At 35.1% G+C, this 26,639-nt stretch overlaps 1 protein-coding gene across 14 annotated transcripts; it reads right to left on the bottom strand.

Annotated features, from left to right (window-relative positions):
• Positions 1-2,901: 2,901 nt before the first annotated feature.
• LOC140787224 (uncharacterized) lies at positions 2,902-26,092 on the bottom strand. 14 transcript variants are annotated; one of them, XR_012108774.1, is made up of 7 exons: positions 25,462-26,079; positions 22,795-22,920; positions 20,457-20,638; positions 20,172-20,298; positions 9,931-10,106; positions 5,894-6,257; positions 2,902-3,725 (listed from the first exon to the last, which is right to left on the bottom strand). XR_012108774.1 is itself a non-coding variant. In XM_073136032.1 (5 exons), exons 1-5 carry the CDS (start codon positions 25,891-25,893, stop codon positions 9,972-9,974), a joined length of 1,002 nt encoding a protein of 333 aa, XP_072992133.1. In that variant the 5' UTR covers positions 25,894-26,078; the 3' UTR covers positions 9,801-9,971. The 14 variants fall into 14 exon arrangements, 3 of the variants coding, with proteins under 3 accessions (XP_072992133.1, XP_072992134.1, XP_072992135.1); XR_012108776.1 differs by having other exon boundaries at positions 5,894-5,991; XR_012108778.1 differs by having other exon boundaries at positions 20,487-20,638; positions 25,462-26,070.
• Positions 26,093-26,639: the final 547 nt, after the last annotated feature.

Below are 26,639 nucleotides of genomic sequence, written 5' to 3'. Positions count from 1 at the left end.
GCTGCAAGCTCGGCGGTATCGGGTAGGGCGATAATGTATCCGTCGCTCTATTTTTTGTTCCCTTGTTGTATTAGATTTCATAATCATACCCCAACAATTTTGTTACCCATCTCTGCTGTGCTGGAGTGTATATGCGCTGTCCCATAAAGTATGGAATGCTCCTTTGATCGGTTCGAATAATGAATCGCGTACCGATCAAATAAGGCCTCCACTTTGTCACCGTATGTAGAATTGCCAACATCTCTCTCTCATAAGTCGATAATTGCTAAGATTTTTGAGATAAATCCTTGCTAAGATAGGCAATGGGACATTCTTCTTGCATTAGTACAGCTCCTATGCCAACACCCAACTTATCACATTTCATAATGAACTCTTTTGTGAAGTCCGGTAGCGCTAGAACGGGTGCTGTCATCATTGCTGTTTTTAGTTTTTCAAAGGCTGTAGTGGCTTTATCCGTCCATCTAAAAGAGTCTTTTTCAACAATGAAGTGAAAGGAGCAGCAATCTTGCCATATTTGGCAATGAAGCGGCGATAGTATCCGGTCAGCCCCAAAAAACTTCTCAATCTGGTGGTACTGGTATGAAATTAATAGCTAAATTTTTCTTTGGCCTATATAAAGGCTTAAACACTATAGTTGTAAAAAACATAAAGTTTAGTGAATGAAATAAAAGTGAAAACTTCACAAAGAAAGTTTGTCTTCTCTAAGTTATTAAAATATCTTTCTTTTCTTGCTTATATATTATCTTTACTTCAAGACTTACTTGATCTTGCGGTAGAGTGCTGCGCAGACTAACAAACAAATTAAAAAGGTTAAGTCCATGACAAGTGGTATAAGAGCTAATCGACAAAGTGCTGCTACAATGTCTTCTTTTGAAGCTACCATCATTGACATCATGCCCAAGAAAACAAAAACACCCCATTTAAGACAAAAGCAAGAAGCATCTAAGAGAGTTTGTGCTCATTGAGGATCGCATGTCCATGCTTGAGGGCTCCTTTAGGCACCTCGACGATCGACTATAAATCCTGGAGAATCTCAACATCGGCTTTGAATAAAACATGCAAGCGGTCGAAGAAAGCATTCAAAACTACGATAGATGCTTTCAAGTCTCAATTTTACGAGTTCAAGGTGGAGCTTGATGTTGAAATAATGAGAAAGTTGGCTGAAGCAACTACTTATGAAGAGCTTTGGTCCAAAGTCGACGAGGACAACGGTCTCAAGTTAAGGGTAAGTCTTCTTGAGAGGGTTGTCACACATAGAGGTGATGTTGCGAAGAGCACATTAGGGCCCTTATCTTGCAGTTGCGAGGGTTCAATGGCATGCACGATGCAAGGAGGCTGAGAACTTTCGTTGGAGAATAGAATGGTATTTTAAAGCATTGCAACTTGAGAAAGAGGGCGAGGAGGTCCAAACTGCATCCATATACTTTACTAACAATGCTATGCTGTGGTGGCATTGACGATGAACAGAGATCAAGAAGGGTCTTTGCCATATTGACTCTTAGGTGGGGACTTAAAGCGTGAGCTAAAGGCGCAATTCTACCTCGAAAATATTAAGTTCTTGGATCAAAAGGACTTGCGGAGGCTGAAGCATAATAGTACTCTAGTCGACTGCGCCAACGTGTTTTCTCGTTTAATGTTGTTGTCCATCTCAAATAAGTTAGAAGATGATTGCATATTCTTCTTCCTTGATGGATTGCAGCAATGGGCGTCAAAGGAATAGTTGGCTAGAGGTGTTAATAACGTCAACGCCGCTATCTCCATTACCAAAAAACTTTCCGAATATGAGCGAAGAAGCGGCCACATTGCCAAGCCAAAATCGTTAACATTTGGTGATGACAATGGTAGCCAAGAAGTCCGAAAGGAAGGTGCCGAGGAGACCTTTAAAGGATGCGACCGAGGGTCAATGTATCAAACTGAAAATGCAAAGACTTTGTGCTATGGTTAGGTTCCCAAATAAAAAAAATTTGCAAGCTATCCAACTCGCGGAGAAAAAGGACAGCGAAGAGGACAAGATGGTTGAAGCCGTTCGACTTGTCAATACCATCGAAAGACAAACTTGAGATGACAAACCCCTCAAGCAGAATACACTTATGTACATCGATATGAAGGTAAATGGTGAAACCATTCAAGTAATGATCGACACCGACGCAACCCACTCTGCTTAGTCTTGAAAGTGGCCAAAGGCGTTGAAATCCGACTTGGTGCATAGAGAGGGTAGACTAACATAAAGGTGATAAACTTTGATGACTTCCAACTCATAGTTGATTTGGAACTCCTTATTGTTGCCAAAATCATGCTAATATCACATCTTGGAGCATTGAGAATCTTGGATTAAACAATTGTATGTGTTGCGGACTAACAAAAGAAGGGTAAAACATCAATGACAAGAAGCAGCAAGGGCACAACTAAAAACACCTACGAGGGCGAGACAAAGACGGTCGCACATTAGGTGGGGCAGAATATGAGGCCTCATCAAAATTTTGGTCGAAACTAAAGTGCCAAGGCAATCCAAGAGCCTAAGCGATGCAATAGCAAAGTCTCATTTGAGAGACACTACGGTAATTAGGCAATAGTTAAACTTATCCGTTGTTGGACAAATCTTGAGCTTATCTATTAGTTAGATGAATAAAAATAAAGGATAGCCTTTCTTAATCTTATCACTAGCTTCCTAAATATCTAGAAAAAATATTTAGTAAACTTAGAAATTAAATTTTTCTTTGGCCTATATAAGAATTTGTACACTCATAAAGAATCTAAAGTTTAGTGAATGAAATATAAGGAGAACTTCACAAATAAAACTTATCTTCTCTAAGTTATTAAAATCTATTTCTTTTTTCTTATTTCTCTACTATCTTTCTTTTGAGGCTTACTTAATTGCGAAGGAGTGCCATGCAAACAATCTAAAACTTTAAGTCTGTGACAAGGTGCTAAATTTTTTAGTGTGTTTCAACTACAAACTCTGTATAGAGTAGTAAAAAAAAAAGATGAAGCTTGTAATTGCTCCTAAAATTATTCTCAAGAGAAATAGATCAGTGAACTGCAGAAACACAAGCACAACAATAAATGTTACTCAAGTCAAAATACAGAGGGAATTGGTTGGCGGGAAGATATCAGTGCACACAATATACTCCTTCCTTGGACATAACTGAGATGCAGAAATTGTAAGTTTTACAAGATTGATAAAGCAAAAAAGGCTATTTATAGCCATACCTGAGTCAATAATTCATAATTAACACACATAAAATGAAAAAAAGCTAAGGCAGATCAAATTTCAAAAGGTTCTAGTACTATGGACAACAATTTCTGACCAAGCATATATCCCAATAGTTTTGAAATACACAAAGCCTTAACAATAATTATCTAACTCTATAATAGAGTGAAACTCAAATTTCAAATTTAAAAAGGTTCTAGTACTATGGACAATAATTTCTGACCAGGCATACATCCCAATAGTTTTGAAATACACAAAGCCTTAACAATAATTATCTAACTCTATAATAGAGTGAAACTCAAAATTTATATAATAACTTCAATTTAGAAAAACTTTTAAACACATAAAATACTTAAATTATATAATCAATTTCTTCTAAATATCACTAACAATAATATTTAGCTTTACAATTTGAAACTAAAAACCATTACTATAACTGAAGGTGCAAAACTCAAAATCCTAAAATAGAGGTAGAGTCCTAGTGCTCTCGTTCATTTTCCACGCTGACCAGCATCTAAAAAATAAAAAAAAATTTAATGAGCTAATAACTTTATCTTAGTGAGTGAATGTACCCAAAAACTAAAAAAATATTCTTTATATAATATGAGATTTTAACAAAAGCTCAATAATTAAAAATAATAGCCAGCAAGCTCATAATATGAATAATAAATATAAGCCACAAAGATGCACTTAACAAACTAATATCATATTCTATTTCATTATGCAAACCTTTTCAATTTCAATAGTGTCAACCGTCTTAGCTTAGGACTGTGCCCATATATCCACATCAACTATAAGACACCTCGAGATGCACTTGAGTTTTTTCATTATAGTTGATTCGATTATGGTCACTATGAGGTGTCACTATGTGATAAATGCAATTTGTCTTTTTTGCTAACCATAAAGAGATATTAATCACATCAGAGAGATTACTAGTCTAACCTAGGACTGCTCTCTAACCATGTCAGAGTCACCTAAATGGATCATGTGCTGATTAGGTATATGTTTTCTCTTAGACTTTAAGGTAATCTTAAAGTCACCACAGAGAGATACACGAAGAATATCTAGCCTAGGTTTGTTCTCATGACTAATATATTGGCTAATTGCACAAAGAACAATATTTATGAATTACTGTATGGCACAAAGTATAATATATCATGAACAAAATAATTATACACGAAGTATGAAGGCAATATAATAATTATAATACAAAACATGACAGGATAAATACGTAAGTAAGTCCTCTCACTTGTAGTCAACAATCTAGATATGAGTGCAATTCTTCACTTTCATTCATAAATAAACTCTTATTTTAACTTAACAATAACTGAAGTTTCTGAATTTAAACTAAATAAATTGTTAAAATGGGCTAATTCAAGCCCAAAAGGTTGGGCTAGGCTTTGACCGACCCAAAGACCACCTAGAAATCCAACATAAGTGGATTGGGTTCACGGCCCAATCACTTTAGAAATAATTGAGTCACATCGTGTCCTTTGGATTCGAAACCCAAACTCAACTCAAATCCTGTAACTTAAGGGAAGAAGAGTAGACTCGGGTTGGTTGAGTCTATCTTCTTCTTCTTCCTTGAGAGAGAGAGAGAGATCACCAGCAATCATCACTGCCAAAGATCCAACGATTGAACGATAAGCCCTTCGCGGTGGTGGAAGGTTGCCGAGAGTAATCGCTGCCAACAACTCTTCTCTCTCTATGGCCGACAGCCATAGATATTGCTTCTACGGTGGTCTTAACCATAAGAGCTCTCACTAAAGGCACCCATAACACAAGGCCGAAGGCACAAAAGTTTTAGTACAGGAGCTGCGGCAACTCGAAGCCGCCGACCGTCGCATTTCACCTACGAAGTCGCTAACACCAAAATTTAGGTACTTGAAATCTAAACTATTAATGTTTAATTAAATTTGTGGGTTGGGGAAGGACTCACCGATGGCTCGATTGGTGATGGTAATTTACTCCGGTGGTGCTCCGAGGACCCAACCATAGTGACGACGACTTCGGTGATGAAGGAAGAAAAGGAATGATGGAAAAGAAAGAGGAGAAGGAAGCTCCGATGCCCCTCGAGGAGGGACTTGCTATGCTTTTATAGTTAGGGCTCGCGGGATGAAGGAAAGAAGAGAAGGAAAGGTGGACAACGGTGAGGCACGTGCCTCGATGCAACAACCCTCCTTTTCTTTAATATTACAATTCCTCTACATCAATAACAAGTCTGACATGAAAACTCGACAGTTCGAATCATTCCTAAAGTACATTGTCCAACAGCACTTTTATAAACTAAATATGAATACATGAATTGCTACATGATATCATAGCCACTTGCATGATGCTAAATATGCTGGAGTATGATTCTCCACATAACAACCATACAAACAAGCTACATGATATCATGGACAAACTAGCAAGCAGACAGATTCCATATAAACAAATCCATGAAAAATTTAGACTTGACATTAAAAGGATCACATAGAACTTTATAAAAAATTATGTTTATTGTCCCCGTGAAGGCACACGTATGTCAACATGAACATCTTATTAACGTAGATCTCAACTGAGATTTTGGTTCTCCCAAAAAGTTAAACCAAATGACAGATAGTCATGCAATAATATAGTCACGAGACATCGTAAAGGAATGGAAAATAATATACTATAACACATAGAGATCAGTAGTACCTGTGTCGATCCAAAGCTACCAAAACAGTAAATGAGCATATGACCTTTAGCCGGCTTCTTGCACCACAACAGCAAGTTCGTTTATCGTCTTTCATGTCCTACCACATAATGAGTCTCCATCTTACTGGTAATCATAAAATCTCATTCTATGATCATAATCCCAGCATCCGTCATGTTCCTTAGTATAATTTGATCTAAACATAAAAAATAGAAGACATATTTTCCAAAATTTATTCTATTATATTTATCTGAAGAAAATCTTCACTGCCATTACGATCAACCAAGTTAAAAGGATCGGTGAGAACAAATAATACTTTCTCCCTTAGTCAGATTGGTCCATCCTGCAACACTTTCTTCACTCTTCCTGGAAAAGATAAATTATGGAATAACTTACAGATAAACCATTGGATTCCCAAATTCCTGCCCTACTGAGATGTCAATATCATTTAAGGATAAAGTTGAGCATGAAAAAATGTTTTTGTGGCACGCTAGTTACTTTAGGACAACCTACGAGTCAGACTTAATGCGTATAAATCAAATGCATGCACAATGAAATATGCTATGAATCTGTAATATGCAGAGATAATAACCTAAAGCTATATGGGATGCAAATTACATGCTGCAAAGATAAAAGGAAAATAAAATTCAGCAATAAATAAAACTAAGATAGCAGTAGAGTAACTAATAATATTCCAAACAAGTTGGAATAATTACCACGATGTATCCGCTACACTTTTTTGATTAATTACTTGAGTTCCATTTCAAATTCACACATCGAATAGTTAGTGGGTTATAGGTATCTACAGATCTACACATTTACCATCTTTGATAAGTTGCACGTTGAAAATAAGAAAAGGTGAAAAGAAACATGAAGTATGGTGGTATAGTGTTATAATACCGAAAGTATGTTGCAAGAGTGATGATACCAAAAATAAAAAGATTTATCTGGTTTCAACAAATTCAAAGAAACAACAAGAATAAGAACATGCAAAAGAGATAACACAGACTACCTCCGAATGGCTTTCACACCCCTGTGATTACATACTTCACGGAAAGAAATTGAAGAAAAACTTCTGCCGACACTTTTTCTTTATTCCAAGTTGAATCTATCTTATAAATAGGGTTTAATTTCCTATAATAGGAATTGTAATTCCCATTATAACTAATATACTCTTAACTTATACTTCTTATTACAAATGAATTGGAAATATAGCTGATAGGACTCTAATAGACTCAGATTAAACCCAAATCAAATCTAAAAGAAACTAACTTGACCCAATAATGAAATTAAACCTAATACATCATTCTAGACTCCAATTGATTCGATCAAAGATCAAATTCACATCCGAAAAGGATCAAATTGATCAACATAAAAAAAAATTGCATCCTAGCCACTTATTGATAGAATATGTTCATTTCACACATCTAGAGACTTGGATATCTTTCCTAACAACGCACATAGTGCGGAAACCATTTTGATCTCCATCACTAGTCTTATTCAAAATGTTTGTGATTGACAACTATTGCCCACAAAATTGGTTAGAAAGTAAGTTTATAAATTCTTTTCATAATTCTTTTACAAAATTCAAAAGCATAAAAAAATACTCCTCTCAAAGTTTCATCTTTTCTTTTATAATATTCAAAATTGATTGACGAATTTGTCATCAGACATTCAGGAGCTTCAAATCTGAGTGCATAATGATGATGGTAAGAGAAATAACAACAGCGAGGTCAAGTTGGCCTATGGCTGGTTTAGTATTCTAGGAGAGTTGCCTCTTTTACGTTTTCCTATCATGGAAACCCTTATTTATAGTTCTGTCTACTTAATGCCTTTGGTACAGGATGTTGGATGCTCCTCCTGACTACACTATAGATATGTATTTTTCTGTTTGGATGTTTAGTTTTACAAATTTACCTCTGTGCTCTTGTATTTTATATGTTTACTTCAACAGATTGATGTGAGAGTGCAAAAGAATATCTGCGCTGACATGTTTCTACTAGTCTGAGCATAGTATGCAAACATCAACAAATGAAGGACAACAAGGACTTTGTCGAACGAAGCACATACTAGATCCTAGAGAAAAACTAGACAACTCAAACATAACTCTTTCTCTTTATGCTTCTCAAAGAAACTACACCATAAATATGTGCCTTTAGTTTATCAATTAAGCCAGTGTTTAAGTGAAGTCAATTCAAAAGATATAACAGGCACTTGGTAGCTTCTAGCATTATTAGTAGCATTTACATTAAGAATTTAAGATAAATAATCCATTTTGCAATTCATTCATTAACTTCAGCTAGTTCAATTGATGTGACAATTATGGCTTGCCTCATATGCGTGGCGGCATGGGTGTGAGTCAAAGGAACAACCTATCTAGTAATAAGGTAAGCCTGTGTATGTCGTGCCCTTAAAAGACCCCACTTTGATCCTTGTGCCCTATGCTCCCCCCTTAAGCTTTCTTAATTCTATTCATTTAAGTGGTGAACAAAAGTAGGCTATTAGAAAGCTGAAAGAGATTTTCTTAAATTACATAAGCATACTTTTACTTTACGTGGAAATAAACATAATGGTTAACCTATTAATACATAGAGTTTCTGAAGATAACTAACTTGCCATCAAAAATTAAAAAAATTGAAATATTAATAGAATGTGCTGCATGTAATAATTAGCACTTAAAATATCTTCAATTTGAAGAAACTTTGTCAACATTTAATAATGGAGAAAATCTTGATATTCATCATTGAGTAGGAGTTCAGGCTAAGACCTACACAAGTATATACTATCATAAGTATGGGAAGCAACATCATACCATCTAAATATTACGAAATATAATTTACTCATAAGGAAACAACCATTGAACTCTGAACAGATGTAACACATCGTAATAAGCTGGAGAAACATTGCATATTCAACAAAGTGAAACCAAGATTACTACCACACTATGTTTTCAGGGTATCTTATATAGGGGGTAATTTGCAAATAATTTATTACTAAATATTACCATTGACATTAACGTGCAGAAGTGTCAGCTACAGCCTAGTTAGTGAACTTATATTGCCATCTGATCATAACAACCTTCTAAGTTGCGATACTGGAGAATTCTCTTTCAGGTAAAAAGCCAATCACAGACATTAAAACTTCTAGAGCAAAATAACTCTTTGTGCATATTAAAAAGATCCCAGTTCCGCTTACGAAAGAAAACTTTTAAAGCTTTCTACTGAAGAAAGGCTACTGGGAGTGGGAATAAACCTCCAAAAGAGAGTTCTTGAGGTAAAATCAAGATATCTTTGCCCTGGTTTGACCCACATATTGCAGTGCATCAGTAGGTAAATCATCCGCTGAAGGCCTAGAGAGAGGATCAACCCCAGATGCGAAAACTATTCGAAAGGCAAATCTAATTCAATCTACAAAGAGACTTGATCATTGAACAGGGGTCAATCTAAGCATAGTAAGATTCCTACATAAACAGGGAATTGTCAGCAGTAAAAGCCAACTGATCAGCAGCAGATTCTACAAATAATCCCACCCCTTACCAAGACATTTATAATGCAAAATTAATTAGTATAAAGAGCAACTAACAAACATATAAAACCACACATCACAAACAGGAGGATACAAAATATATGTCGTATCTATGGGTTATGGACATAAGAAAAAGCAAAAGAGTGGGTGAAAATTAATAAAACCATGCAAATACAATATGGTACTATTGTTACCACTCTCATGTGTTACATTTTTATTTCCTCTGTAATATGTAGATCATCTTTTACACTGAATGTATTTCACTAGTTTTCTACAAAATATTAGTATTTATAATAATTTGGGACTTTATTAATTAGCATTGAGCTTCTTGCATATGAATAAGATATATCTATTCTTTTTGCTAACACAAAAAGGAATCATATATGGGGATTAAAGCAATTGATAAGATTTTGGACCGTTTCTTAAAATATAAAAGATCTGGATGCTACAAATTTTTATATAAAATGAACAGTTAACTTTGCTAGTCTGCCTTGGGAAACGGGATTACACTTACTTCTTAGAATAGGAAACTCAAACTCTTTCTCTAAGAATAGTTTATACTTTATAGTTTCTACTGATCTCTGCTGCCCAATTTTCCATGTTCTCTGCTGCTTCCCATGATATGCTTGCCATTTTCCAGTCCCATATTTCTTTGGTAACCATCACTTGTTTTTGGTGATTCAGAGAATCCTACAGAAATGAAGGAAACAAAGAACAGGAAAATATTGCTCAACTTACACCAACTTTGAGTTGCCATTTCAAGTGAAATTTCTATGAATTTATATATTATGAAAACTATCTAATTTATTCATCAAGAATGCCAATTTGCATCACTAAATGGTATAAACAAAAGGAATAATCTAAATAATGAGATGTTGATCTTTAGTTGCTTGCAGTTTAATTCTTTCATGTCTTCCCACAGAAGAAGCCCTATTAGGTGTATGGAAAATGACAATCGGTATTGTAACACTGCCTACCATAGCACTTGGTTTCGTAATTTTCTGAAAGTGTTGCAGGAGATCAGGAAGTTACAAATCTAATCCATTTGGTTTCGTAATTTTCTGACTACAGGAGAATATTTGACGAATATTTTCCCACTGTTGCGCAAACTGTTTTCTGCAATAAATATATATTTTAAAAGAATTGTTTCGTAGCCGACATTTTGGTTCAAAAACCCATCACTAGCCTAAAAATTTACACAAATCAAACTAGGATTTATCTTAACGGCTTACATGACTTAACTAGAATTTGTCATAAAGATTTATATAACTTAACTAAATTTGTCTTAAGGGCTTATATGACCTAACTAAACTTACTTTAAAGGCTTACATGACTTAAACATGACTTAGCTAAACCAATCTTCGTATCTTTCTCGGATTAGTTCTCCATTCCACGACAGAGTCTAAATCAGTAGAATATCCAAATATGAAACTTGTAGATGATCACATCATCGATCGAATCCATCTGGTTTCATATTATTAGGAGATCTTAGGAATACCTGATGAATATGTTCCCGAAACTATGCAAAACCTCATTTAACTAGGACTCTCACTAAATCACATAAGCTAATTAGATAAAAAAGACTCAATCCTCGAGGCGAACTTAGATGAGGACTCGATCAACTAATATATATTGAGTCAGGTTCATTAAACATGTCATGACTCGACTAAAAAAATTAATCGACTTAACTAAACCCAATAAACTAATTAGTAAGTTGAGTCCATATTTAACAGGTACTTGAGTTCATAACTCGACCAACATGACAACTGCTAAAAAGATGTAAACAGCTAAACTAGATAAATAAGCTTGACCATATGAGCCTAATGTGCCGCGAATAGATCAGACCCGACTTGAGTTGTATCATGTCACCAGTTGCATTCTTTTTATATTTTTATTATTTTACCTTCTATATCTCACACTCTCCTTCCACTACTCACACTTTACCGAGCTCATCCAGCGACCTATCTGATGAGCCATTCGGCTAATTTGCACTTTGGTGAACTTAGATGAGTATTTTTTTCTTTTTATTTTTTTCTCATTAATGTTCTCTTTTTCACCTACTATTTAACTCCCATTTAGGTTGGAATTCATCATAGTTTTGAGTGAATATTTTCTTTACGTTTTTTAAACTTCATATGTAACTATACGATCGATACAGCCAATACATATCGTTATTTTTGAGCGACCTATCTCCATATCGATTTTCGGAGTCTTGACTAAAATCAATATCCTCCTAAGATTATTCGTGGTGGCCATAGCCAAATGAGGGAGATTGGATTTTACATGAAGAGAGGCAACATTAATGATATAAAATACAAACTAACATATGGATTTCAGATCGAAGAGTCGTGAACTGGTTTGTGATGTTGCAATTACATCGTCTAATTAGATTTAAGATGTTTGTAACTTTTTCTATTCTTTTGCCCTTTAATTGGAATAGTTTTACAATATGTACCTTTGTGACTTTATATTTGGGGTTCTTCAAGGAACAATAAGTTAAAACCCGATTAGGTTATATTGGTATTTTGGTATCTAGCTGGTAAGGTCTTTTGTGTCCTAATCAGAAATTTGAGTCCACTAAAGAGCTCTTATCCACCCCTTACAAGAAATAATGATGGATGTGTCTCCCAAAGATGGCTAAGGTGGGGGAGAAGAGAGGAATTAGTGAAAAGCTAATATACACCCCCCCCGCCCCCCAAACTCTCTAAACTCAAAGTAAATCATAAAATGAGAGTTTGCTAACTAGATAATCAAAGCGTGGAAGGATAAGAGACTTCATAAAGATGTCAGCAATCTACTCCTTAGTGCAAAGGTGATAGAGGGAAATGATACCAGCTAGGTACCCTTGACGAGTGTAGTGCATACCGATATAATATGCTTCGTCCTCTGGTAAAAAAAAAATTTCAACGCACTTTTTAGCACTATCATCATCAACATGAAGAGTTGGAAGGGGCAAGAGAACACCCATATCACTAAAGAGACAATAGAGCTAAACAAAGTCGCAGCACACATAGCACGATACTTAGACTCAATATCGGATAGAAACATAATATTTTACTTCTTGCTGAGCCAAGAAATTAGACAGTCTCTTAGAAAAATGCAGAAGCTAGTAGTAAGCTTTAGATCAAATTTGTCACCACCATAATCTATATTGGAATAAGCCTGCAACACCAAAAGGGAAAGATGGCATGAAGACAGAGCAACTGATAGTGCCATGAAAGTATTGAAGAATATCCATATAAGCAACATAGTGAGCAGATTGAGAAGCCTATATTAATAAAGTGACACGACCAACAACATAAAAGATATCAGGTCGGATAATAGTCAAATAAACGAGGGCCATGACCAGCTAAAGATATCTAGTCTGACCTGGAAGAAGCTGACCTTCATCAGGCTGAAGCATAGGAGCTAGTTTAAGCCAATCCTCAGTCGAATCGATCGAAACAAATATGGATCAGCCCAAAACTAGTTCAGTCTGTATCAACTAGATCAGCCAAAACCCGATCCTCTTGTATTCAACTTGGGAAAATCAATACTGATGTCCCTGTGCCTCTCTCTCTCTCTCATTCTCTCACTCACGTTCTTTTCTCTTCCACTCAACTCGTTGGCGCCTAAGAAGATCTCCGGCTACCTCGACGTCCTCTGACCAAGATCCGGTGACCTCAGATGAGTAATTTCTTATGTTTCTAGTTTTCTTTTCCTTTCTTCTCTCTCTTCCTCTCTTTATCCTGATGACCTCCGGCGAGTCCCCTCCCTACTCTCTTTATATCTTGAAAAAAGATCTATTCCTTTCAAGCCATATCTTCCATCAGATCAATATAACCATTAAATCCATTGGCTTCCTCTTCTTAGTTGAAACCCGTTTTCTCTCTAGTTGTCCAAAAAGATGAATTTTTTTTTTCAAGATTGATCTAGTGCTCGTATGCATGAATTATCATAGAAGAGATTTTAGAAAAGTTGTTATTCCTTTCAAACCATAAGTTCTAGAAAATCACTTGTTATAAATGAAAGTTTCATGCCCAGAGATCTATCAATTGCATGAGCCACAACTAGCAAGGATAATCAAGGAACCTATAGATACTAGTTTATCAAGGCAATTAATATGTAAGATCTAAAGCACGATAAGCAAGATAAAGCAACTAGATCAACACAAAACGCAGCGATTTTTCACATTGAAAACCTTCTTTCTCTAGAGAGGAAAATGTCATGAATCTATGTACACATGGATCAGTCTATTGCATTTAAAAACGTAAATGCAAGATTAACTTACAACCCCCACTACTAAGCATTGATGACTATTGATTAAAGGCCTCTTACTTGCTAGACCACATGGTGAACTATACTACCTATGCCAATCAAGGTTCCCAGTATCGGGATCGGTATCGGTATCGGTATCGGCCATCCAGAAAAACGATACGTATCGGCCCTTCATATCGGATCAGGACTATTTTTAATTATATAAAATTTTAAATATTATTTAAAAATGCAAAAAAATTTAGAAAAAATAACAAAAAAATAAGAAAACAAAAATTACTCACATATGAAATCTAAAAACTTAAAAAATATATTAACTTACTCAAAATTTAAAACTTTGATGAATACTAAGCTGGTTCTCATAAATTTCTATAGTCTTCATCATCATAATCACCATAAGTTTGTAAATATTAATGTCTGGGACCTGATGCTCCAAAAAGTGATTCCATCATACTAGTCGTATTGTATGGATCTTGTTGTATGACTTGCGTTTGAGGAGGATAATAACCAGCATTTGGATCTTGTGCCTGAGAATACTAACGATAATAACTAGCATATGGATCTTGTGATGGCTCCAAACAATAAATACTCAATGTACCATAATCATAGGAACTAAAATGCATCTCATTTAATTGGTAAAAAGAATGATAAATAATCTGCACAACAAAGAGAGTTAATGATTCGTGAAGAATTGATGCATAATCCTGTACACATTGATGATGATAGCAATGAGCAAAATAAGGAGGATGAGGAGGGCAATGAAAGAGAGCAGAAATATGCATAGAGAAGAGGAAGAGATGAGAAGAAGCACTGGCGATAACTTTCAGAGATCTAGATCAATTAATATACGAGAGAGAGCATGGGGGAAGCAGTTCTACCCATAGGACTCCTGGTGTTACAGCAGAGTCTGAAAATATTGGACCAATAGATACATATCTTCAGAAAAAAAAAGTGGTCGTACACAGACTTCTATCAAGACAGCTCTCAAAGGAATTAAAAATGCAAAGAAACACATTATTCCTTTCAATGTAGCTGATAGTCCTTACTATCACACTATAGTGGATGCTATACAAACAGTAGGGCCTAGTGTTCTGCATCCTGGTTCAAATGATATTGCTACTAAATATCTTAATTCAGAGGTAGATGAACTTCATACTTACATTGAGACATCTAAATGGTATTTGGATGAATTTGGTTGTACACTAATATGATGGGTGAAGTACACAAAACAAAAAAACTATAATTAATTTCTTAGTATACTCTGGCACGGGGACAATATTTTTGAAGTCTGTGGATGGTACTGCTCATTTAAAAAATATAGATTATATTTGTCAGTTGATGGATGAGGTGGTACAAGAAATCAGTGAAAAAAGAGTAGTCCAAGTGGTTACTGATAATGGGACAAATTTATATTGGACGCCATATGTTGCACAGTGTATTGATCTAATGTTAAAGGATATTACAAAAGAGCCTGAAATTAACATGGTCATACATGAAGGTCAGAGGTTAACAAATTTTATATATAACCATGGTTGGGTTCTTAATTTACTCAAGCAGATGACTGGTGGTAGGGAGATCATCAGACCCGGGGTCACTAGATTTGCCACTCACTTTTTAGCCTTGGAGAGCATCATGCGCTACAAGGATGATATTATGCGGATGCTTACATCACAGGAGTAGTCTATAAAAGTTAAGAATATGAAACCTAAAAATAAATCTTTAGGTGAAACTTTGAAAAATATGACTCTTAGAATTGCATTTTGGGATAATATTATAATTGTCACCGCAATATTTGAGCCTCTTGTCAAAGTATTAAGACTTGTAGACAGTAATCACAAGTCTGAGATGGGTTTCTTATATGAGGCAATGGACATAGCAAAATAATCAATAAAAAAATGTGGGCCAAAGTTATAGGAAGTGGTGAAAGATGATTGATTCTAGATGGAACAAACAACTACATAAAGATATACACGCTGCTGGTAGGTATGTTTTTAAGTTTTAAGTTTTAATTTACTAATTTACTTTTATTTATGAATATTTAAAAAATTGAATGCTTACAAATTTTAAATTTCTACAAGGTATTTTTTTCTTAATCCAAGATTTCAATTCTCTAAAAATGTCAATAATGATAGTGAAGTTTTGTTGGGGGTTAGGAAGATAATCAGTAAGCTTGAGCCCGATATTCGTAAACAAATCTTTTGCGATAAAAAAGTGAGTTATGATTTAATTAAATAATTTTATTATTATTTGTTTCAAGTTTTAACTTTCAATATAATCAATGTGCAATAAGCTAATAATATATTTCTAATTTCAGATGGAGAGATATAGATTGAGAGCTGGACAATTCAGTACTGCTAAAGTTGCTGCAACTATATCTCATAACACTCCAGCTGAATAGTTGTCTATCTATGGATAGGAAGAGACACCAAATTTGACGCCAATAGCAAAGAAGATTTTAAGTCAAACTGTGTATTCATCACAGTGTGAAAGAAATACACAACCGATTGATAATGAAAAGATTGGAGAAGTTAGTTTTTTGTCATTATAATATGAGATTGAGGGAGAGAAATTTAAGAAGAAAGGCAAAAAATGAATAACTGATTGATTTAAATCATATTTTTGATGAAGAAGACCCCTTAACTCCATGGATCAGAGAAATAGAGGATAGGTTATTAAATGACAGAGATAACCCATGGTTAGATGAGATACTGGGAGAGTCCACGACGAGAGCAGAGACTAGTACAAGTCGTTTAGCAGCGAAAGATAGTATACCTACTAGTACTAGTTATAGTCCTAATGATACATATGGTGGTGAGATCGTTCCATCTACATTTGTTGAAGAAAGTCAAGGAGACATAAGGATTGAAGACAGAGAAACTGAGGAATATATACATATCAGCGACGTCGTCATGAGATGCATTATAGTTCCTATGATTATGGTACATCGAGTATTTATTGTTTGGAGTCATCACAAGATCTATATACTAGTTATTATCCTCAGTATCCTCAGTATTCTCAGGCACAAGATCCAAATGCTGGTTATTATCTTCCTCAAACGCAAGTCTCACAACAAGATCCATACACTATGACTAGTATGATGGAATCACTTTTTGGAGCATCAGGTCCTAGACATCAATATTTACAAACTTATAGTGATTATGATGATGAAGACTATAGAAATTTACGAGAACTAGCTCGGTATTCATCAAAGTTTTAAATTTTGAGTAAGTTAATACATTTTTTAAGTTTTTAGACTTCATATATGAGTAATTTTTGTTTTCTTATTTTTTGTCATTTTCCTAAATTTTTTTGCATTTTTCTGCATTTTTAAATAATATTTAGAATTTTATATAATTAAAAAATAGTCTGATCCGATATGAAGGGCCGATACGTATCGTTTTTCTGGACGGCCGATACCGATACCGATACCGATCCCGATACTGGGAACCTTGATTGGCATAGGTAGTATAGTTCACCATGCGGTCTAGCAAGTAAGAGGCCTTTAATCAATAGTCATCAATGCTTAGTAGTGGGGGTTGTAAGTTAATCTTGCATTTACGTTTTTAAATGCAATAGACTGATCCATGTGTACATAGATTCATGACATTTTCCTCTCTAGAGAAAGAAGGTTTTCAATGTGAAAAATCGCTGCGTTTTGTGTTGATCTAGTTGCTTTATCTTGCTTATCGTGCTTTAGATCTTACATATTAATTGCCTTGATAAACTAGTATCTATAGGTTCCTTGATTATCCTTGCTAGTTGTGACTCATGCAATTGATAGATCTCTGGGCATGAAACTTTCATTTATAACAAGTGATTTTCTAGAACTTATGGTTTGAAAGGAATAACAAGTTTTCTAAAATCTCTTCTATGATAATTCATGCATACGAGCACTAGATCAATCTTGAAAAAAAAAATTCATCATTTTGGACAACTAGAGAGAAAACGGGTTTCAACTAAGAAGAGGAAGCCAATGGATTTAATGGTTATATTGATCTGATGGAAGATATGGCTTGAAAGGAATAGATCTTTTTTCCTTTTTCTCTAAAAGCTCTTCTATTGACCAAATCTTGCATAACATTAATAAATTAATTGCTGATTATGTTCACTCAGAACCTTCCGTATGTGGACAATTGTAATCTTATTGGGCTCTTTCTGCGCCCAAAGGATTCTTCAATATGGGTGTATAAGGAGGAAAACCGAACAAAGACAATATATTTTATCAGGAAATGATTTGATGTAGGACAAGTACGGGTGTCCTACAATGCGATAATGGCATAAGTTAAACAAGCCTAGGACTTAGGTTAAATACTCTGCTATCCTACTGCAGAAGATAGGGAAGAAAAAGATATTTTAATGTACAGAGAGATACATTAAGAACAATACGAAAGATGAATAAGAGTACATAGATGCAACTACAGAAGAGAAGAATATAGAATAAATAGAATATAAGAGATATAAGAGAAAGAACACAATGAGAATAAATGATGCAATCCTAGCTTCAACCATTTCTTTTCTCAACAAAAGTCAGATTATCCGTACATCCTCAAGGATGGCCAGTTCAGCCTTTTATATAGAGAGTATGAATCTTGACTTAAACAAACCCTAATAATCATCCTACTACACTAAATAATGATAAAATAGGTCGCAGTTAAAAATTGAACACTAAACCGATGCATTATTCTATTAATATTTTATGTAGGAATCCTAGATAATCTATATTAGAGTTTGTTTAGGTTATTTTAAAGAGTCCTATTACATCAAGAATTTATTTCTTAGGGAGTAAGGATTTTCCTATAAAAGGAAATTAGAGGGGTTAAACATGTCACAAACAGATGATAAATTTAAAAAAGAAGCTTTCTTTTAGCCAAATGTGTTGTGTTATTTTTCTCTTTCTATTATGATCTGACCACGAGGGTCGAGCCAAGTCGAATCTAGTTAGTGACTTTGCTTATTGCTTTTAGTTTCAAACTAAAACTGATGTAAGCCCAAGAAAAAAATTGGATCTGACCCATTATAACTCTACTTCTATAAATAGAAGTGGTCATAGGTTAATAATCGTATACGGAATGAATATTGATTTAAGTCAATTTACTATTTTGTATTTATCTTTTACTTGGTTGTTAGATTGTTTTTACTTTCTTGGGAGTAAATCTAAACCCTCAAACCCTTCCAAGCTTTCAAACCATAGCTACCATCTTCCTCCACGAGCCACCTACTCTTACAACGGACCTTTATCGCCCACAGCCATCTGCCACCCTCCGACGACCTCCCCAACATCTATTAATCCATTTCAACCCGATTATGATCTTCCCTCACCCATTTGGCCATAACTTCTTACTCCGAACTCCAAATCCACTCAAACCAGAGCCAAAAGAACTCTAACTCGTGAGGTGTTTCATAATTTTTCTACGAGCAAATCGTTTCAAATCTGGTTTGTAACACATTCATTCTATATATTCCCTTCCTCTCTAAAAGAATACTCTATGTTCCCTTAATCTTCTAGACCTTGTTTGGCTTAAGGCTAAGCCCCGAACTTATTAGTTAGTCTCATTTCTTAGTCTTGATTTTTTTAGAGAATAAACTTGGTTAGATATGAAAAAGAGAAAAAGACATTAGATTACTGAACCAGATTAGGGGTCCTTGAACCAGTTCAGGAGGGATCCCTAAACTCAAAGTAAACAAGGCCCTACCTCTTTTAATTGTTTTATTCATCTCTACCAAAAGGTCCACCATAGCTTTGTAGGATTCCTTACTTTGTCCTACATCAATTTGGTATCAGAACTAGGTTCAAACTGATCTACGATGAAGTAGGAGGTCCTTCGAAGTGACAACGGACCTTTTAGTAGAGATGAATAAAGAGGTAGAGAAGATAGAAATTAAAGAGAACAAAAGAGATATAACAACACAAAACTGGCAAAAATAAAACTTCTTAGTTTCATAAATAGCTCATCTATTCACTACATGTCTAAGCCCTATAATAGCTTTTTATAGGGAAAAATCTATAAAATAGACTTTTAATCTAGTACGACTCTTTAGATAAACTAAACAAACTCTAATCTAGACCCTCCAAAACTCGTACATAAAATATTAATAAGATAATGTATCAGTTACCATTTATGGTGAACAGTAACTCTGCTACATACCCAATAGTACAGTACCACAAATAGTATAATTCTATGGTAGCTGCTATGATAATGCAAACCAAAAACATAGTATACTAGATTTTCATCCTTCAACACGATGTTTCATGAAGATGATAGCTGATAGAGTACTTGATCTCTTTGAAGCTTAAAATTATGCATTTGTAACTGTGACAGAAATTATTTAGTCTATTGTGCTGATTCATTATGTTAATATTTAAGAAGTTTCTGTAACATATCATTATTTGATACATATAAACATCATATCTACTTATCTAGAGAGAGAAGGACTAATTGCTAAGAGCAGTTAACATCACACATCACACTCCCCCCTCCCCGAAGATGCTAAATAAACTACCTCTTTTGCAGCTCCAGGTCTGACAGACAAAGAAAGAGGTCGTCTCACAATCACAAGTGCCGTCTCCAAATCAAGAAATCCTGCCGCTACCATCCTTCTTAATACTCTAGCTTGAGAAGATTTTCCCCTGAAATTTGTAAAAGTTAGATTTTCCATGTGTCACTCAATTTTTTAAATCACATAGCAACGTTGAAAGAACTAACACGATGGAAGAATAAAAAGAAAAGAAATATTGGATGTTTTCCAAACTGCTTTTGGTAACAGGCAGATTAAGAAAATGTATACCAATATTGTCTGAATATTATATTCACTAACTTGCTTGAACTTGTAAACGGATTAAATTTCTCAGGAGAAGGTAATATCCCTGCTAGTAGTGCCGACTCCCCAACATTTAGATCATAAAATTGCTTGCCGAAGTAAAAAAGAGATGCTGATTCAATTCCATACTGCCCATGTCCCCAGTACATCTGTAGCATCATACAAGCAAGTGAATTTCATATACAAAGATCTATGGACAGCTGAACTAGGAACACGAGCAATTGGGAATTGATTATATTGAATAATTTATCAATAGATACTCATAAGATCCCAAGTATTTATCATCAGTTACATCTTACAACATGGTTGCATGCAGTTGTGTTGCTCATGCCAACCATGTTGATCAGTGTTGCATAGATGTTCCACATGCCAACTAAGCTGATAACCAGAATGCTCCTAAACCCATAACAAATAAATTGATATATAAAAGATGCCAACACACTGTAGATGAAAGAAAGAGCATCTCTTTACTATTAACTAGGGTGTTTACCAAATTGCCTTATCATATTAGCAAAGGGGATGTTATTTAGTAGTATGCTCTATGAGTGGCAATATAAGTGAAAGTAGTTTCCATCTAATATAAATTACAATGAAGAAATAATAGGTCAAGCGAAATTATTTGCTAAATAAACCATCCTTTCAGTTTTTTTTAGAACTGGCATATTTTCAATAGGATCAAAAAGAAACAAAGTTAAACAATAATAATTTGCCATTACTAGCATTATTTCGTCACTACAATATTGAACTGCTGAAATAATGAAGGTTTCATAGGTTGGGAAATATAGCATGGGTTGGCTCAATATTTCATCACATCAATTATAGTGGACTAGAAATTATAAAGTGTCATTAACTGATACAACCATGGTTCCTAGTTTCGGCCGATCCCGATCCCTGGCCAAAACCAATCTCGGGTATCGGCCGGATTGGCCGATACCCGATTCGTTTCGGGTCGGGATCGGCTGTATTAGCCGATCCCACCCGAGACAAGCATGGATAAGAGAGAAAGAAAGGGGAAAGAGAAAGAGAAAGAGAGGGAGCAAGAGAGGGAAAGAGAGGGAGGAAGAGAGAGAGGGAAAGAGAGAGAAGGAGAGAGAGAGAGATGGAGCAAGAGAGGGAAAGAGAGAGAGGGAGAAAGAGATAGGGTTTGTGGGTTGCAAAAGTAAGAGGGAGAGGGAAGAAGAGAGAGAGGGGAAGAGGAGAGAGAGAGAGACATGGAGAGAAAACAAAAATTAAAAAACTTTGTTAAAGAGGGAAAGAGGTGGTAATTGGTGAGGGAGAGGGAAAGTTTTTAAGAGAGTTAATTAGGGAGAGAGTTTGATAAGAGAGAGTTAATTAGGGAGAGAGTTTGATAAGAGAGAGTTAGTCAGAAAGAGGGTTTGATATAAAAGAGAATTAGTGGAAAGAAGGTAAAAAATTTTTTTAATTTATGTGGGAGAGAGAAAGTGTGAGTGGTAGAAAGGAGGAGAAATAGAAATTGAGAAAATAGTATTTATTTTTTAGACTTTATATATGAATAATTTATATTTATATCTTATTATTATTTTTCTAAAAATTTCTAATTAAGAATATTTCTGTATTTTAAAAATTATTTTAAAATACAGGCCGATACGGACGGCCGATACCGCCGATATGGTCGATATGTATCGTTTTTTCATACGGCCGATCCCGATCCCAATTTCGATACTTGGAACCTTGGATACAACCATATATAGTATTTTCATATTCTTAAAAGATTTCACTTTATTCTCTTTGTGGGCCAAATATCATCTAGCCAAGATACAATGTAACTTCACATTATGCCCATGGCTAGTAATATAGTTGCCACATAAAGAATGGCAACTATAAGGGCGCCTAGTGGTGATTGTCTTTCTGAGAAATTATAGTTGCTTGATATGTATAAACATAAGATGACGAGATTGTTGGTGCTTAGCCAGTAGTTAGAGACAACACATACAAGTCCAAAGGAAGAAAGCATAGTTCTTACTTCAAAGATGAGCTACACAAAGTCCAATTTGTCCTAAATGAGGAGCTTTATGAAAGTAAAAAGTTAAACTAACAGACATGCTACCACAAAGTTAAATTTATCAATGATGAATTATCCAACTGAACCAGATAGTAACATAACAAAATGTATAGTTTATAACAATTGTTTTCAGCAACCACAAAGTTAAATTTATCAATGATGAATTATCCAACTGAACCAGATAGTAACATAACAAAATGTATAGTTTATAACAATTGTTTTCAGCACTGTGATTTCGCTTGATGAGACCAAAACATAGAAGAGATAAAAAAAAAAGCACACCTTATTAAGATACGAATATAATATTTCCCATTTGGACATTCTTCTCTCCAATATCAATGATAATATTCCCTCAACAAATTTTCTGGAGATTTTGCGTTCATTTGTTAGAAAGACATTCTTCACAAGCTGCAATATTGAAATAACGGGTAAGCTTTATCCTACAGAAGTAGTTTGTTTTGTTATAATTTTACCTCAAACGTGCAAATGTCAAGCAGTAGATAAAATCATACTTTCTACTTGTTGAATACAGAATATAGATGTAAACATCTCTCCATCATTAACAGCTCAAACAAATTCCTGAAGTAAGAGTGTTCATTTTCATTTTATTCCGTTAGTTATCATTTCCAGAATCAACCATTCTAAAATTTTTAGTTATTACGGATGAACCAATCAATCAAGAAGCAAAAAAAAAAAAAAAAAAAAAAAGATATTCCCAGAATCATAATTGAATCTTGATAACATGAGGACCTGAACCTCATCTATCATCAGGCACAATAATATGTTCTGACTTCTGACAACTACTACAGTACTTGAATCACTTCATAACAATCTAATAAGGAGCAAGGATACATTATAATAAAGTGACATTACAACTTATTAGATTTAATGTATCTAAAGATGGAGAATCTAGGTTAAAAGTCATTTTCTTTCTTTGCAAAGCATATCATAAGATACTAAAATATACCAAATAAAACTAACCGGAATATTCTAGGAAAAAATTGTTATGTTAATAGAGCACCTATATATATGGATATATAATACGCATATAATATAGATACTGGTATATTAGTAGAATACCGAGACACATGCTTATACACATATACATGTACCTATATATATATATATATATATATATATACACTTTTTCCTATTCTAGCTTTTCATTTTCTTTCCCATTTTTCTCATTGCCCTTTTACAAGTTCCTCAACCCATTTATTTTTGTTGTCAAGGAAGCTAAAGAACTTGTGGAAGATTGTTTTTCTTCTTATCTTCTCAAATTTCGAGAATTTTACCATTCTATCATTCTATTCAGTCCTAAATTATCACATTTAGATGGAAACCTCATTGATGATTTTAGATAAGGAATGGAATTGGAAGGGGAAATGATTGGACTGAGTAGCAATGTTCTAAAAGGTGACCGCACTATAAGGGCGGTCAAGGGACTGCATAGGGCATATTTGGTAAGAGGCTGCTCATGCGGGTGAATATGTAGTTATGTACTCAATATTGAGTAGTAACTAAAATTGTAAGTATATGGAAAATATATTAGGGATCAAAAGAAACAAACTTTCTTGAATAGGAATAACTTAATAAGGAAGATAGAACCTTCCATCTATATAAGTACTTGTTGCATATCTCTAGCAATAGTGGAAAATGAGAAAAATAATATATTAGAACTCCAAGAGATCACATGCCCTGTTTAGCCAAATAGAGGGCAGCATAGGGACCACAAATGCATATGCAGCCTATGTAGGCAGTTGGACCACTTTTTAGAACAATTACGACCAGAGCTTATGGAGGCATATAAGCTTGGTGAGGAGATAACACAGTACTAAGAGGAGTGGAAATAAGCTAGTAGTGAAATTGTATTAGGACATGGGACGAGAGCTGTCCATCAGATTTGATCTATTTTTTACTGCTAAAATTGTGGTCTGCAACCATTGGGTTTCATACGCCATGACAGATATAATACTGTACAAAACACATAATCAGCAAAGAGAATTTCAAAATAGTCAACCAGAAAAGAAAATTTGCTTGCTAAATGCAACACATCTATAAATACAAAGAACAAAAGGGGCCCCTAGCGGGCTTTATTGTGCCATCCAAACAAAGAATCATTTCTCTATTGAAACTGAACATGTGTCAACAAATTGGGTCAGTCTTCACTATCCATGTAAAACTCTAACTTTGTGGACAAGGTTGGTGGGTTGAATAATTTGATTCATGTTAAAAGGAATTTACAATAGTAACAGTTTGCTAAGTCACATTAGCTAGGGGTTTACTAGCATCAAGTTTATTTGTTTACCAGAACAGGGGTCTTTCATAAGCCTACTCCTATTTTTGATGGTAAAGAACGAAAATCTACTTATTTTGGCAAATGTACTCGATTATATGACATCATTGAAGGATAACTTTGCACAGATCTCCTCCAATCCTTCCTTTTGAAAAACAACTTACATTTAGTGATTGAGTTCTCTTCTAAGAATATTCACCTCAGCATATAAATACTAAGCAGAAGAGGATCGAAGTTTTTGAATCTCAATGGGTAACAAAATAAACAACTCACCAAGAGTATACCTCTAATTTACAAAATTAGAGTAAATTCCTTAAATCGTATCAAATTCAACCAATCCAAACGAGAAAGAGTCAAAATATATTAATCATATGCTATTAAGAAAAGGGTAAATACACCCTGAAGAATAAAAGCATGCAACTAGTCCCACGAACTATGTGCTAAAAAATTGCATTGATGGTTTTAAGTGATCGAGCAGGTTCTCAGTTTTTCTCATGGCAGTTTTTTTTAAAATCAAAAAGCAGCAGACCAAGAGACTGTGCACATAGCGTAGTTTCAAATAGTTCAGCAGGCAAATATTGAGTCATAGCTCAGGGGTTGGAAACGTAATTTAGGGTAGTAAGAAGATTTGGCAATTAGAAAAATAATACCACCTGTTGGGTGAGAGTACTCCCGCCTCCTCCGTTAGGGTAATATACCACGGCGCGCCCGATCCCGTAGGGATCGACTCCAAAATGGTAGAAAAATCGGTGGTCCTCCGATGCTATCAGTGCCTGGATCAGGTGGTAGGGGAATTGCGTCACCTTCTCCTCCGCCCCCTGTGCGAACTCCATGAGGTTTCGCCACCTGTCGTCGAAGTCGGCGGGGAGGCCTCGGAAGAAGGCGCGCGCACAAAGAAAACCAGCGCCGACTAGGAGTAAAGGAAAATGGAATGGCTTCCGATGCGGCCGCGAAGGAGGATCGCATCGCGCCGAGAAGAGGAGGCGCTTCGGCTTCGGTGAGGGAAATAGGCAGTGACCGGACTCGGGTTTGGCGGCTGTGACCAGAAACGGATGGGTGGGAGCGGCGAACGCTAGTAGTGACATAGTTGCCGTGAGGATCTTAGGCGCCTTAATTTTTCTTGCTTTTTAGTTCGATCGCTCGGCCCTGTTTTAAAAACGGAAAGCCGCTCGAGAAGAGAGGACTGTTTTCCACATGGAAACCCAGATCAGCCGATAGGCTGCAGCAGTATAAACGGGTATGTCGTGCTATATGCATGAACATGGACATGCATACATTGATGTGGTTGTATGATGAGCAATAAACCACTTTCAATTATGTGGACTCGCCTACTTAATTGTTGGCTTTGATTTGTTCTCTTATACCAGAAGATTGATCCTTGGAGAGCGTAGATACTTCTATTGATGTCTAAAATCAATCATGCAACTATGCAAGTCAGGAACATAGGGATGAGTATTATGGGTGGCAATTGGGTCGGGTTAAGCGAGTTCGGGTCAAGTCAACATTATCTTGATATGAACACGACACAATTAATAAACAAGTTGCATTTTGTAAACATGAACATGACGTGATCAATAAATGGGTTGCATTTTGTAATCATGAACACATGATTAATAAACAGGTAACACAACCCAATCCGCCTAACCCGTTTAATAAACGAGTCGGATTAACACGACACAATAACATGACCCGTCTAACCCATTTAATATAAATCATATATATAATTCAATATTTACTAATTTATCATATATAAATAGTGTATTATACAAATAAAATAATATATTTTCAATTCAAAACTCATACATCAAAATTATAATTCTGAACCAAAACA

This window comes from Typha latifolia, chromosome 4 (genome assembly GCF_019914945.1).
Source record: "Typha latifolia isolate L0001 chromosome 4, TyphaL0001v2, whole genome shotgun sequence".
NCBI classification, from domain to species: domain Eukaryota; kingdom Viridiplantae; phylum Streptophyta; class Magnoliopsida; order Poales; family Typhaceae; genus Typha; species Typha latifolia.
The sequence above is the reverse complement of the archived record's forward strand: the minus strand, read 5'-3'. Positions and strand labels throughout refer to the sequence as shown.

What these genes read in the sequence shown, in the direction of transcription:
- LOC140787224 (XM_073136032.1), bottom strand. Translation starts at nt 25,893, where the DNA reads ATGTCACTACTAGCGTTCGCCGCTCCCACCCATCCGTTTCTGGTCACA. An exon ending in GGAGTACTCTCACCCAACAG is followed by an intron (nt 22,921 to 25,461) that starts GTGGTATTATTT and finishes TCAATATTGCAG; the next exon opens with CTTGTGAAGAATGTCTTTCT. An exon ending in GACCTGGAGCTGCAAAAGAG is followed by an intron (nt 10,107 to 20,171) that starts GTAGTTTATTTA and finishes TCATTTCTGTAG; the next exon opens with GATTCTCTGAATCACCAAAA.